Source organism: Lagopus leucura, unplaced genomic scaffold, assembly GCF_019238085.1.
Source record: "Lagopus leucura isolate 7727_CA_CO unplaced genomic scaffold, USGS_WTPT01 Super-Scaffold_702, whole genome shotgun sequence".
Lineage (NCBI taxonomy): Eukaryota > Metazoa > Chordata > Aves > Galliformes > Phasianidae > Lagopus > Lagopus leucura.
The window spans coordinates 1149451-1163234 of record NW_024962254.1 but is presented as its reverse complement, the minus strand read 5'-3'; the positions used below and the strand labels follow the sequence as shown (position 1 = coordinate 1163234).

Genomic DNA, 13784 nt, shown 5'->3' with positions numbered 1-13784 from the left:
GCAGACAGATGTTCCACTGGAGCAGCAAGCAAAGGCCAGGAGCCAGACATGGCAATACAGTTGGCAGTGGATGCTTGCTAAGCAGAGCTTGCTGCTACTGCCTCAGCTCAATTTTACTTTGATTGAATCCTGTGAGCTGCTGTGGACCATAAGGGCAGCCTGCTTTTTCCTTACAGTAGTTTTTCTTATATTTGAGCACTGTTCTCTCTCCTGGTTCTCTGGACCAGGTGTCCATGCTTCTTCAGCTTTTCCTGCACTCCAGTAATTCCTACCAGCTCATCATAGAATGTCTTCATCATCCTGCAGGCTGTTCTCTTGCCCATGTATCCTTCAACCACCGTGCATCTTCAGACTCCATTCTTTGTGAGGACTCTTTGGAAATCACGTTATTCATACAGGAAAATATAATCCCATGGGATTTAATATGTAATTCCAACAGTAATAACTTTTCAGTTGGTGCATCCTCCTGGGATGGTTATGGTGCTAACTGCAGTGTTATTTTGGATATCTGCAATCTTTCTGTGAGCTTATTTTCTTTTTTCTCTCCTAAAGAAAAGAGCGACTGGTGTACGTGGGTATCAGCATTGAGAACATCATTCCCCCACAGGTAAGTGACTGTGTCTGTGTTGTATTATTCTTTTATTTTCTACACTTCTCAAGGAAGAAGGTTCTGAACGGCATGTTAGAAGAGTATCTTGGAAAGAAAGATGAGTGTATTTGTAGGACAGAAACAATTCCAGAGTCTTCCTTTTAGTCTGAACTTGAGCTCAGCGGAGGGGCTTTGGGACCCTCCATCAGTGAAGAATCTCAGAATCAACTTCTCCCATCAAAATTGGGATGTCAGTAGAATCCATTGGCGTTCTGTGAGTTAGAAGGGTAGATATTCAGTTTCATCAACTCTGGTATCCACGTCTGAGCCGGAGTCACAGCCTTCCTTTAGAAGCAATGGAGGGAGATGAGTGTTTTCTGGCTTTTGACAGGGCTGAGGGCTGCTTCCCTCCCAGAGATGGATATTGAAGTTGCATTTGATGAAAAACTATCAACGTTTTGTGTTTTAGTAACAAATGCTCCCATGTGATTTGACTTTACAGAAAAGGAGAAAATAAATCTTTTTGTTGATGTGGAGACTGTCCTTTTCTCACTTCTTGAATACATTTTCAAGTGAATTTCTTCATGTCAGTCAGATGCCTTCATCCAAAATTATGTCATCTCTTCTTCCATGAGAGTTTAAAACAAAACTTCTGTTTAGGTATAGACTTTCCTCTCTGACAGTAATAAAGCCAGCTTTCTCCCTCTGTCTCTGGATAGAAGATAAATGGTAACAGATTTTGCAGACTTGCAAGAGACTCTGGCTGAGAGTCTGAAACTCAACCCAGGCACGGATTTTTAAGAAATGAATAAATTGGAGAGAACATCATAAAATTAAACTGTGTGGATTCCATCAAAGCTGCACCATGTAAGGGCATTTGTAGTGGCTCACACCAAAGCCAGCCCCCACACAAGACACCCATGCTGTTGGCTGTATGGGTCAAAGAACGGTGTGGTGGCACAGGGGCAGAGTCACTGTACACAGAGACTGACCTGAGCAGTTTGTTCAGCTTTGCTGCATTTACAGGTGCTGGGAGCATCACCTGGCTGCTGTAGCATTAACACGGTGGTGCAGTGGGACCTTTGAGTGACGTGTCTGTGTTGGTGTGAGCACAGGCATGAGAAATCTGGAGGGAGTGAAGAGAACTTCTTGATACTTCTGTCTTATGTCAACAGGAGCCAGAAATCCCTGAAGGTCAAGAAGAAAAAAAGAAAGATTCCAAAAAGCACAAATCAAAGCTGCTTGAAAGGAGGTCTACCAGAACCCGGAAATGCATAAGCTACAGGTAGGCAGCTTGTTTAAACAGCTTATAAAAATAAAGCATGCCATCATTTTCCTTCCAATTCAACCTCCTGCTTCTCATGCACACTTTCACACTTAAAAGAGAGGCCAAATTAAAGTGTCTGTGTTGTTTCCTCTGAATACCAGTTACGCTGGATGTTTGTGAAACGGAGGTGCTTATTACTTTGTATACTGAAAATGGGATGCATAAGAAGTTAAAATACATGTGGTACTTTGTTCAGCAGTGCTGGAGAAAAAATGGTGTTATTGCAGCTCCCACTGTAAGTTAAAGCAAGTGGATTACACTCCTGCTTTCTGTTGTAAGGAAAAACTTTTGCTTCTCTCTAAAGGCCTGCAGTTCCCATCTCTTTTTCCTCTTTGGGGACTGGAGAAGAGAACTGCTGCCTAAGAGCTTGTGTTTTTTGTCCCAGCTGCATTGGGAATATAAGGAGCCCTGCTTTTCCCACAGTGCTTGTTCTTTGTAGACCCTTATCATAATAAACAAGAACGTTACAACTTCCAAAATTTTCCAGCAAAGTGGTTAAACTCAGTCTGGTTGTGCCATTGAGGAGAGATGTGACCTTTGTGTTGGGTTTTCAACCTGCTCTACAAACTCATTCTGACCTTACTCAGCTATTGAGTTTCTGTAACTTTAAAATTAACAGCAGAAGCCACACTAACAAAAATGTCATTTCTGGCTTGTGAAGTGAAGTATCTCTATAAGGAACGTGATGCCAGGGACACAGTTAGATAGATTTGCTGCTATGTCTGTAGCAGGTCAGGCAGCAGCTGGCCAGGAGTCTTACCTGTAGGATATCTGGCATCACTTCAGCAGGACACACATTACAGAGAGGCAATAACTGTTGTTGGAAATAATGTTTATTGTAATGTTGCTCCTGAAAATCAGTCTGTGATAGAAAATGGCAGTCTGTCTCACAGCCTGCATCACGCACGTAACTTCGAGCTGGTGAAAGCATTGCACGTGTCAGGGTGTCACTTCAAATCTGTGTGTCTGCAGTGAAGTCCTATTAGTGTCAGTGAGAACTGTGCGTGCTTTCCTTCCGAGGGGGAAAATAAATGCTAAATGTCTCGTTCTGCTTACAGACAAATCTGTATTGTGTAGCATTCTGGTTCTCTGAAGACAGGTTAGTTCCTTTTTTTGTCATCTGTGCTTTCCTTTTGTGAGAAGGTTAGCAAAACCCTGCTTTCTGAATACAGCAGCAGCAGCAGAAATGATGTGCCATTACAGCTAATTGACAAGCAGTTGTCAGCCCATGTTGGATTTCAGGTTATTTGTGATTTGAGAGCATTAAGTGATTTCTCACATTTTAAAGGGGTTTTTTTAGCACTCTAGAGGGAAAACAGTGTTTGAGTAATGTGGGACAAGTCTTATTGATGGAATAATTTCAGACTTACTTCCTTACTGTGTAAAGCTGCCTTCAACGTGACATACAGCTGTTCTCAGGATATACAGAAAGACCAGCAATCAATCACCTCATTTTAAAAGGTGTTTTATGGCTGCTGTTGGGTTATAGAGTAATACCAGATCTGTTCTTGTCTTCTTCTGCTGGAGGTTACAATGAAGGATGGAGATAAACATACCAGTAATCTTTCTTTAGTGCCTGGCAAGACAAATCTTTGATGAAAGTATTGTCCCATGCACAGTCATTTCTATTTTAAAAACAGAGAAATGAGAAGAAAATAATCTGAACAAAATGTCTTTCCTACAAAGATAACACAAGTTGTACTTTTTGCATGTAATTTCTCAAGGCAGGGTTTGGGTAACACAGGTAACGGTCTCTTGTTACAAAACTGCAATTCCTAACTGCAGAAACCATCTAAAGAAGTCATCTTCTGTGTAGGAGGACTGGCTCCATTCTCCTCCATTTGCCATTCCCCTTCAGTGAGCCACTCCGTGTGCAGGGATTGAGGCAGGCTTACAAAAGCAAACTGCTTCTCTGTTTCCCATTTAGTTATGTAACGTTACCTTATGGTTTATTTGTGTTGCTGTGGAGAGCTCTGTACAGTACATCTCCTGTGTTCAGCTTAGAGTGCTGTCAGTCCATAAGGTGTAATTACTCCAAGGAGAAATCATAGAATCACAGGGCTGGAAACGACCTGTAAGATCATCTAGTCCAACCATCAATGAATGAAGCTGCATCAAACAAATCCTGAAGGCAAATTTCAACAGGGTGGATAATTATCCCCTGGCTTTAATAGGTGCTTTCCTGGAAGCCTGTTTTGCAAATTGGCAGTGTGTGTGTCATCCCTGCAAAAGGTGTGAGGGCATTGCTAACATTGGTGTGAAATGTGCCGCTGATACCATTGCAAATAATTTTCAAATTATGTATCGTTAAATTCAGCAGTGTGCCATGTAAAACTGAAGTGCTTTTCTGTCTGTGTAAATCAGAACCAACAGGTCTGTCAGTGATAAATACTTTGCAAATAGAAATAATAAACATATCTTCTAGAAAATGGCTGTTTTCTCATGCATCTGCCCCTTTGTCTGTGTTATTCATGAAGCCCATCACCTATGCAGCATGGTTGGTTAAAGCAGTTGTAGATTTTGGGGTATGTTTCTGTGATGTCATAAAATCATAAAAAACTGTTACTTTTAGGTTTGATGAATTTGATGAGGCAATTGACGAGGCAATTGAAGATGACATCAAGGAAGCTGATGGAGGAGGTACGTTTCTCACGTTTGTTTTTCATTCTGGTGGTGGTATGAAGATTGAGACCAAATTTCTTTTGGTATGACAGGCAATGAATGGAGTCCTCTCCCTCACATTACACACTGTGTAATTTACAGTTCTTACTATTGCACTTTTAGGCTCACACTAAATAATTTCCCTTGGAAATGGCCATGCCAAGCTGCCAGAAGATGCCAAAAAGCATTTGGTGCTGATAGTTAAATTCAACTTGTACATGTTTTAATACATGAATACAGCAAATAATCACGACAAGACAGTTTTTAAGATTAATTCACTATGTTTTGAACTTGAGAGTTCAGCTAGCACCACTGACATTAACACCTGTAAATATTGGGCTCAGAAACTTGTCCACCTTTGGACCCTTTGAAGGCTGGGTCTGCAAATACAGTCCTGAAGTGCTGATGCAGATCCGTGAGCACTTCCCACTTATACATGAATGAAGTGCAGCTGCACTCGTTGCTGCTTGGTGAGGCACCACAGGGAACAGAAGAGAGATCTTCCAAAGTACCTGAGACTGATGAATCCGTGCTTCTGCATCACCTTGGCTTGTGTGGAGACAACTGCTGTGGAACTTAATCCCTTCCTTACATGGCATCTCTACAGAGACAGCAGTTTTCAGAAGGCCAGCAGATGTATGCAGACAATCTGAAAGTCAGGTGTCTGTGGTGTGTTACAGAAGACCTTAATAAATGTAACTTAAATCCTCAACAGTAAAGCCAGCTTTTCTTAAAGTCGACTTATTGGCCAAACAGCAGCTTAAACACTTCCAAAACTCCCAAGAAGAGCATGAAGGCCTTAGGAAGAAGATGTATGTTCAGCTATCTGCCCTACTCAAAGAACACTGTCGTTGAGGACGATGTACTTTGTGGTTAAGTAGCAGAATGCCAACATTTACCTTCTGTCTTCTGTGTTGACCTCAGTGTTTCCCAGGGACCACAACTGGGGCTGACTTGTCAGGAATGAGGCTCCAGACAGCATCAAAAAATGATTCTATTACAGAAAATAATCTGAAGCAGGAGGCATGGAAAATAGTTAGAAGCAAAATTAAACAAAAATAATCTTTCTCTTCTTTTCCCTTTTCTATGACTGAATTCAGGCATTGGCAGAGGCAAAGACATGTCTAATATCACAGGACATCGTGGAAAAGACATTTCCACAATCCTAGAGGAAGAAAGGAAAGAAAACAAGCGACCCCAAAGGGCTGCTGCAGCACGGCGCAAGAAACGACGGCGACTAAACGACCTGGATAGTGACAGTAATCTGGACGAGGAAGAGAGCGAGGATGAGTTTAAGATCAGTGATGGGTAAGTCTCCAGTTCAGCTTCTACCTCGAGTCACTGCCTGCTTCGGGTTTCTGTGACTCTGCAGTGCCCCTAAAATGGTCATTGGGGGAATGTGTCCGGATCCAGAACGGCACTGTACAGTGCCAGCAAAAATACTCCTGGCTTAGTTGAGTTTAGTTGTGCTGGAAAAACTATACTTCAAATCCATGTGCTGCAGTCATCCAACCTCCATTTTAAGCAAAACCTATCCTTAACAAAGATGCAGCTAAAGTGAGGAGGGTTCTTTGAAAATATGTCCTGTTCTCTGGGATCTTTATTTGGCCTGGTTGCCATTTTGAAATCAGGAAAGTAAGATTTCTCCATTTCTCCAGCATACAAAACTTGACTTTTGGGTTCTGGAATCGGCTCTTGCCTTTTGCTTTCTAAAAGATAAGGTTTGAACACAGCCAAAGAGGGTTACACTGCAGAAAACAAATGTGTGTTATGCAAAGCTTCACAGACTGAATGAATATTGCTTTGGCTCACTGAAATTATTTTTCCCTGGAATTTCTAATCTTTCACACTGGGAAACACGTAATGTTAAAAATAATAATTTTAGATTTTCTTTATGCCTCAATGAAGAGGCATAGTTGAGCTTTTAAAGCTTTTAAAGCTTTACGCAGTAGAACACTCAGTGTACAAAGTTTATAGGTGACCTACACAACAGATGCAAATATCTCTTGAGCTTTGTTTTTCACATATGACCACATGAAGGAATTTTCAGTGACATGGTGAATGGTCAGGCAGAAAATGCTGAAAATATCCAACCTGTGATTGGAGCTTTTGGAAGTCTCCCAGAATTAATAGCACGTATGTCTGTTAAATTGTGCTCAAGCATTTTCAACTCAGTTCTTTGCTGAATACCTTCTGAATGTAATCCTGGGATTTACATTCAGCTGGCAACCAAATGCGAGTGTCTGTGCACCTGCAGTGTTCCACTGTTCTTTTAAAAGAAGAACATGTTTTCCTCCCTCACAAGTGATGCCTGTGCAAAGGCGTTGCTACGTGAGCGTTACGTTGAAGTGCACTGTGTGAACACTCTAGAATTTATCCAGTTTAAATCTCACCTGTGGTCACATTTTGATGCAACATTCGTATCCAGCCACTGTTCTGATCCACTGTGTAATGTCATGCATTGTAAAGCTGTCTTCCAAGAGAAAACAGAAGCTCCGTGTGGGTGATGGCAGTTTGCTCGCTCTGGATCTTCAGTACACATCATTTCTGTGAGATCCGTGCAGTTTTGCTTTGCACCTAACAGAGGTAGGTTCATGGAGGTAACGTTTCGATTCTTTGTTTCAGATCTCAGGATGAGTTTGTTATCTCAGAGGAAAACCTGGACGAAAGTGAAGATGATCCACCATCAAACGAAGACAGCGATTCCGAGTTCTGTGCCCGCATCTCCAGGAGGCATCTCTCCAGGCCCATGAGGCAAAGCAGGCGGCTACGAAGGAAAACAGCCAAGAAAAAATATTCTGAAGATGATGAAGATGAAGATTCCGAGGACAATTCAAGCAGAGAATCTGGTGAGTATAAGTGGTCTTCTAAATGTATGGAATATTTTGTGCTGGAGAGAGGAAGAGTGGAAGTCTCAGTTTCCTGGCATGACATGGACGCTAATGGTTTTGGTTCCTTTGGTCGTGTGTGTCATCTTTGCTTCCTGTCTGTAAAGCTGTTTGCTGCTTGTTCTGCTGTGAGTGTTCTAAAAGAAACTGTTCCTGAGTACTAGGTTCTTGGCATTTAAAATCAGTCTATATTTAAATGTATGCTCCTGTTATGTTGTGTCTCACTGTGTTTACAGAGAGGGTGGTGAGGTGCTGGAACAGCTGCCAGAGAGGCTGTGATGCCCCGTCCATCCCTGGAGGTGTTCAAGGCCAGGTTGGATGGGGCGCTGGGCAGCCTGGTCTGGTATTAAATGTGGAGGTTGGTGGCCCTGCCTGTGGCAGGGGGTTGGAGCTTTGTGATCCTTGAGGTCCCTTCCAACCCCCTGCCATTCTGTGATTCTGTGATGTGTTTGGAACATGATTGCAGGGAATACAAAGGATGGAGGCAGAAATATTCTTCTTTCTATGTACTTAAAGACCTCCTGAAAAACTTAAAAATCCTCTTCTGAAAGAAGCATTTTTCCTCACTTTGTGTAGAAAACTTAATTCCTTCAGCTGCAGTCAGTTTTGTGTGGCATTCAGTTGTTAGAGCTTAGTTACCTTTTTAATGTTTTCTCTGTAGATAAATTGTAATTGTAAATTGCAGGTAAATGTTTTCATTGAATGTAGACAGGATCATGTTGAAGTAGGTTGATTTGAAGTTCTGGCTTCCAGAAGGAGGGTTAATGCATGAACAGATCAAGATAGTCACATGCACTTGCACTAGTTGCTGTCTTCCTGTCCTGAACGCATCACTGCACTAAATGTGAGCGGTTAGTAATGAAGATATTTGCAGAACCTTGAAGATCCAAAGAATTTGGCCATCTACTCCGTAATGCCTACAAGCAAGTTTGTTTCTTTGTGAACACGTATCTGCGAGAAGATCAGGCCCCGTTCTGTACCACCAGAAGCATCCTGTTTCAAAAAAGAGCAGGAAGAGGAAACACTGAATGCAGTGTAGTTTTCTTACTTTTGCAGCAAAGTGTTGGTTGGTAGAGCCTTGCCTCACTGATTCCAACGTAATTCCTTAGATGTATAACTGCATATTCATAGCTGTTCCTCTTTACCTCTGTTGCTGTCCTCAGGATCCTGCCTGAGCTCTGTTTTGAGTTAAAGAAGCAATGTTCCCTGTGAGTGACTTTGCTGTCAGTCTCCAGAGATGGGAGCTTTTTCTGAAGGCAGTGCTTGGTTGCCTGGCTGTGACCCCTTCTGTAATATTTTAGGAGGTAAAGAGGATTGCTGCTTCAGTCTGTCCCTGGTGTCAGTCAGTAATTTAAGAACAGCATGGATTGCATATAGGAATGTACTGTGATCTCAGGATAATTGCTCTGGCATGGCTCAGTGAAAAAGCAGCAGAAGTTGACTCAGAGCTGATGTTAACTGTTAAAAATGTAAATACATTCAATTCTCAAAGCCAATAGGTGCAGTAGTCCGGTGCAGGAAGAACTGAGAATGATGGTAAGTTTCTTCTCCACAGATTTTGTTGGAAGTGAACTTTTCAGCCTAGATTTGTTGTAAATCATTTAATACTCCCAAGCCAGATCTTACCTGGATTCTTGTTTTGTTTCTATTCATCTACCTGTTCTGAGAATTATTTGAGCAGAGTGCAATGCATTTAAATTGAAAACAAAATGAAAAAAAGAAGGGGCTTTCCTGGACATGGGAATGTATATGTCATTGACTCAGGTCACTTCAACTGTCAGGAACTGTAGAGGAAGCATCTTTGGCACCAGTAGATATGAGGGAGCGAAAACATGGGAAGAAAACCTGCTCTGGGTGAGATTGATGGAAAAGAATTTGTGTTTTAAAAGTAAGCAATTCGCTGCTGGCAGCGAAAGGGAGAAGTGATGTGTGAGCCTGGGACAGGTCAGGCTAATGAGGTGTGATGGCTGAGACTGTCCTCTGCTGGAAATGTGCCTGGTTTTATCTGCGCTGGTCTAAAGCTTATCTAAATAGCGCAGTTTTGTCTTCATGGAATAATGGACACGGCTGTTTTCTTCTGTACAGAGAGTGGTGATTACACGGAGTACAGTGATGATGATTACCTGGAAACCAGGAGGAGAAGATCAAGAAGGAATCAGAAGAGGCAGGTCAACTACAAGGAGGATTCAGAAAGTGATGGCTCTCAGAAAAGTGTCCGATATGGCAAGGAGTTGAGAAGAGTTCATAAACGCAGGCTCTCCACTTCAGATAGTGAAGGTAAAGCACACAGTCTGATTTGCAGGAGCTGGTGTGTGTCTGCATTAGCCTAAGGAGAGAACTGTGTCTAATTCAGAGATGCCCAGAAAATTTTCATTCTAGACTTCCTTGATGTTTCTCAGAAACTCGTTTCCTTGTGAAGCGGCCCACTGTGTGATGTGCCATTATGGTTACTCCTCAGACTCACTGTCCCTGCTTTGGCCTCACAGGGTCTGACTTTACTGTGTCTGGCAATGAGTTGGTGGCATTTCGAAGCTGTAATTGATGTCACTGTTTTGCCACTTCTCTGTTAAGAGGCCACAAAGCCTTCTCCACGAATGCTCAAAGATTCTTTTTTGCCTTCTGGTGCCCTGATTGTTTTCATAGGTCGGTGTGCCACCCTACCTTCCTCTGTGGTCGTTCAGCCTTTTCCAATGCAGCCTCCTGTTTGAAGGTGCTGCAATCAGTGCAGGTGTGTATGACAAACAGAAAACCTGCTCACAGTACTGTCAGTCACTCCACGAGCCACTGATGTGCATTTAAATACCAAATTAGCTTGTGCAAACACAGCCACTGGCTTTGGGTCCTTTGAATTCTGGTGCCCAGCTCATGAGAACCATCTGTTTGGCACTGATGTGCTGAGCTTTACAGGTTGCAGTGGGTGCCAGGGCACCTGTAGGTAAGTTTTGGAAGTGCTGGCCTGAGTCTGTAAAATGTTACAGGATCCTCTTCCATGAAGGGAAGCAAGTATGTAACGCAGCCGTATGGTATCTTGAAAACTTGATCTCATTCTTCAATATACAGTCTGTTCTCAGAAATAGGATATATAGGCTGTCCACTCACGATCTGCTATATGGTGGCTGATTTTTTCTTTGCTGCCTGCACTCGTGACTTTAAACAATGCCTGATTGATGGTGTCTTTTGTACACGAAAACCCATTCCTTCAGGTATTTTTGGTACTGGCTTTTTGCATACTAAACCCAATGCCATTTAGTACCATTCCAGTAGTTTCCCACGGTTCTAATGTAAAAAGTGTGTAACAGTTACTGGAAATGTAATTACGTTGAAAATACTCTGACGAAGTCTCTAGCAACCTGAACCCACACTGATAATACCTTTAAAAATGGCAATTTGCATGCATTTCTAATGGAAATAGCAAGGAGAAAGCCAGTGGTGGTTGATTTTTCAGTTTGTCTTTTTTCACCTAAGCCACTCTGCAAAGAAAAGGCCTTCCACTGAGGGACAGCAGCCTTCCAGTCACATTCAAACAGTGTTCATGACTTGAAAGAAGTCCTGTAGAATTTGGTGAGGGGAGGAGAGTACGGTTGTGTGCATGTATATGTATGGATATATATATTTTTGAAGGCAGTGCAGCCATTATTTCATAGAAGCATAGAATATCCCATGTTGGAATGGATCCGTGAGGATCACCGAGTCCAAGTCCTGGCTCTGCAGAGGGTCCTCACTTTCTGGAAGGCTGTAAAGTTGTGCTATTCCTGAGGTAGTTAGCACTCCTAACTTTTAGCAGAAGCCTCCAAAGCCTCCCGTAACGCTCAGGCTGAGAGCAGAATACCAACTGGACTCTGCTCAGAATACCTCAGAATAACTCTGACTCAGAATACCAACTGCTGGACTCTGCTGTTTGAGCAGTTTCTTCAGCATGTGAGGAGTATGCAAGAGTTTTGACATGGTTGGGGGACTGAGGAAGGAGACTGAAATGCGTGTGCTGAGAGACAGGGAGAGATGGCATTTTGATGAGTGTAAGTCATTAAAGAATAGGAGTGTAGCTGTTCCGCGTGCCCTCAGATTTGCTAACGGCTTTAAGTCTGCTGCTTGTTCCAGAGAGCTACGCATCCAAGAACTCCGAAGATGACGATTCCACAAAGGAGTCGAAGCGACTGATTCGAAAACGTCGGCGAAGTACGGATGACTACTCTGAGGAAGGAGAGGATGAGGAAGATGAAGAGAGGCCTGTCCGCAAGCGGCTCAATAGAATTGAAACAGACGATGAAGATAACTGCGAAAATGCAAACGATGAGGCAGAAAATCCTGCAAATAAGCTGCCGGCACCACAGGCTCCTCAAGACAACACCAAGAAGCACTGCTACCGGATAGAAAGTGACGACGAAGATGACTTTGATAACGTGGGGAAAGTAGAGAGCCCTTTGGACTACAGCCTGGTGGACTTGCCTTCCACCAACGGACAGAGCCCAGGTAAAACCATTGAGAACTTGATTGGCAAACCTAGCGAGAAGACCCAAGCCCCCAAGGACAGCACAGCCAGTGCCAGCCTGGCGCCCAACGGGACGGGGAGCGGGCAAGAAGTGGTAGGGCCAGAGGAAGATGAAGATGAACTTTTGAGAGTGACTGACCTTGTTGATTACGTCTGTAACAGTGAACAGTTATAAGACTTCCATTTTTGTGCTAATTTATTCCACGGTAGCTCATACCAGCGGGCCAGTTATTAAAAGCTGTTTTATTTTTCCTAGAAAATTCTCCACTACAGTATCACTTTTTAGAAGCAAGAATTTCACCAGTCCTGCAGTCTTTCTGTGAAGTGACCAGTTTTGAACTTTGAAGAAGAATTGCTGTAAATTCCCTCTCTTACCCCCCTTTCTCCTTCCAAGTCCATGGTCCTGGGTAATTTCACTCACAAATACCTTATCACAACAAGAGATTTGTATATTTTTGGCTTTATATTTCCTGAGTGCATACAAATTTGTGGAAATGGGTGGCCTAAGAAAGCATTCCAAATCGGTCAGGGCCCAAACCGAAATTTGGGGTGGGTTTGGCTCAAGGGGTGGGCGGGGTGCAGAAGCACTTGTGCTTTAGCTTTTTCATATGAGATATATATTATATTTAAATGTTCACAACTTAGATTACAACTTAACAGACAGTCTCAAATTTAACGTCTGTACTGTCGCATTTTGTGAGTTGTAGGTTAACATGCCATAGCTCATTAGTAATCACCTTCATGGAAGCAGTTTGATTTTAATACAGGAGGCAAACAGAATTACTAGAGGCCGAGAAGGTACCATAAACAAGAACTCTACTATCCATTATGACTTGCAGACTTTCCTAATAAACATCCTTTAAAGTGTTTGTACAGTAAAGTGTACTGTAATGAAGTTTTTGACAGTTGAAACACGCTAGCAATGAATTTGCAAAGCTATCCCATGCGTAGTTCATCAGCTGGTCTTCTGTGCACGGTGTCCAGTGGGAGGACGCAGCGATACGAAGCTGGTCTGTAAGCAGGATGGCATCTTGGCGTGCTGTAAACTTTTACAGACAAAAGAATCCTGCAGTAGCTGCCTGGCCACTTGGGTTTCACCTTCCGTTGGAGCATTCGGAATGGAACGTGTCTGTACAAACTGCACTGACCACAGAATTGCAGCGCATCAGAGGATGGAGGGATTTTCCAATCAACCGTGACTGGTCCATTCATGTCCTTAGTATCTACTTCAAATTGAAGTAAACAAATGGAACAGTTTTCCTTTTGGAGGTTTTCTGTTTGGGGTTTGTGTGTGTTTTTGTTTTGATTTTAGTTATCTGCCTGGATGTATTAGCAGGTTTTGAATGTAGTGTTGGCCTTTGGCCATTAGAATTTTCTTAAAATACATTTTAATAATTGTCATGTGACCAAACTGATTTCAAGAAGGCAGTATTTCTGAGAGAAAACACTCGACTCCAAGACGTCTCATCAACTTTGGAGTGGGCCTGAGGTGATGTGTGCTTTCATTAAAAAGAAAAAAGGAGACTGCAAACAAAACCAACAAACGTGGGCACATAAGAAAGAGCAGAGCTGACATTTGCTTTGGGTGGTGTTGAGTTTTCTCTTCATTTGGAATTAAGGTGCAGGCTGTAGCATTTGTACATGTTGTAGCACACAGCTGAAAAAGATCTGCCAAACGTTGAAATCCAAGGAGGTCACATCTGTTACTCCTTTTGCTCTGAGATTTGGATTTTTGACTGGTGTTGATGTCCATTGCCGGCAATGGACGCACCGAAACTGCTGCTGCCACTGAGGAGTGAGTTCTCCTTTCCTGCCCCACCTGATTACCTT

At 42.7% G+C, this 13784-nt stretch overlaps 1 protein-coding gene across 1 annotated transcript in view; it reads left to right on the top strand.

Annotated features, from left to right (window-relative positions):
* The window catches only part of RSF1 (remodeling and spacing factor 1), a 54354-nt gene extending 41520 nt beyond the window's left edge, over positions 1 to 12834 (top strand). The window contains exons 10-16 of the mRNA XM_042862472.1: positions 553 to 607; positions 1765 to 1874; positions 4489 to 4556; positions 5678 to 5885; positions 7203 to 7426; positions 9551 to 9742; positions 11564 to 12834. Of these exons, the coding sequence (XP_042718406.1) occupies positions 553 to 607; positions 1765 to 1874; positions 4489 to 4556; positions 5678 to 5885; positions 7203 to 7426; positions 9551 to 9742; positions 11564 to 12129 (1423 nt within the window). The 3' untranslated portion in view covers positions 12130 to 12834. The remainder of the gene's footprint in view (positions 1 to 552; positions 608 to 1764; positions 1875 to 4488; positions 4557 to 5677; positions 5886 to 7202; positions 7427 to 9550; positions 9743 to 11563) is intronic.
* Positions 12835 to 13784: the final 950 nt, after the last annotated feature.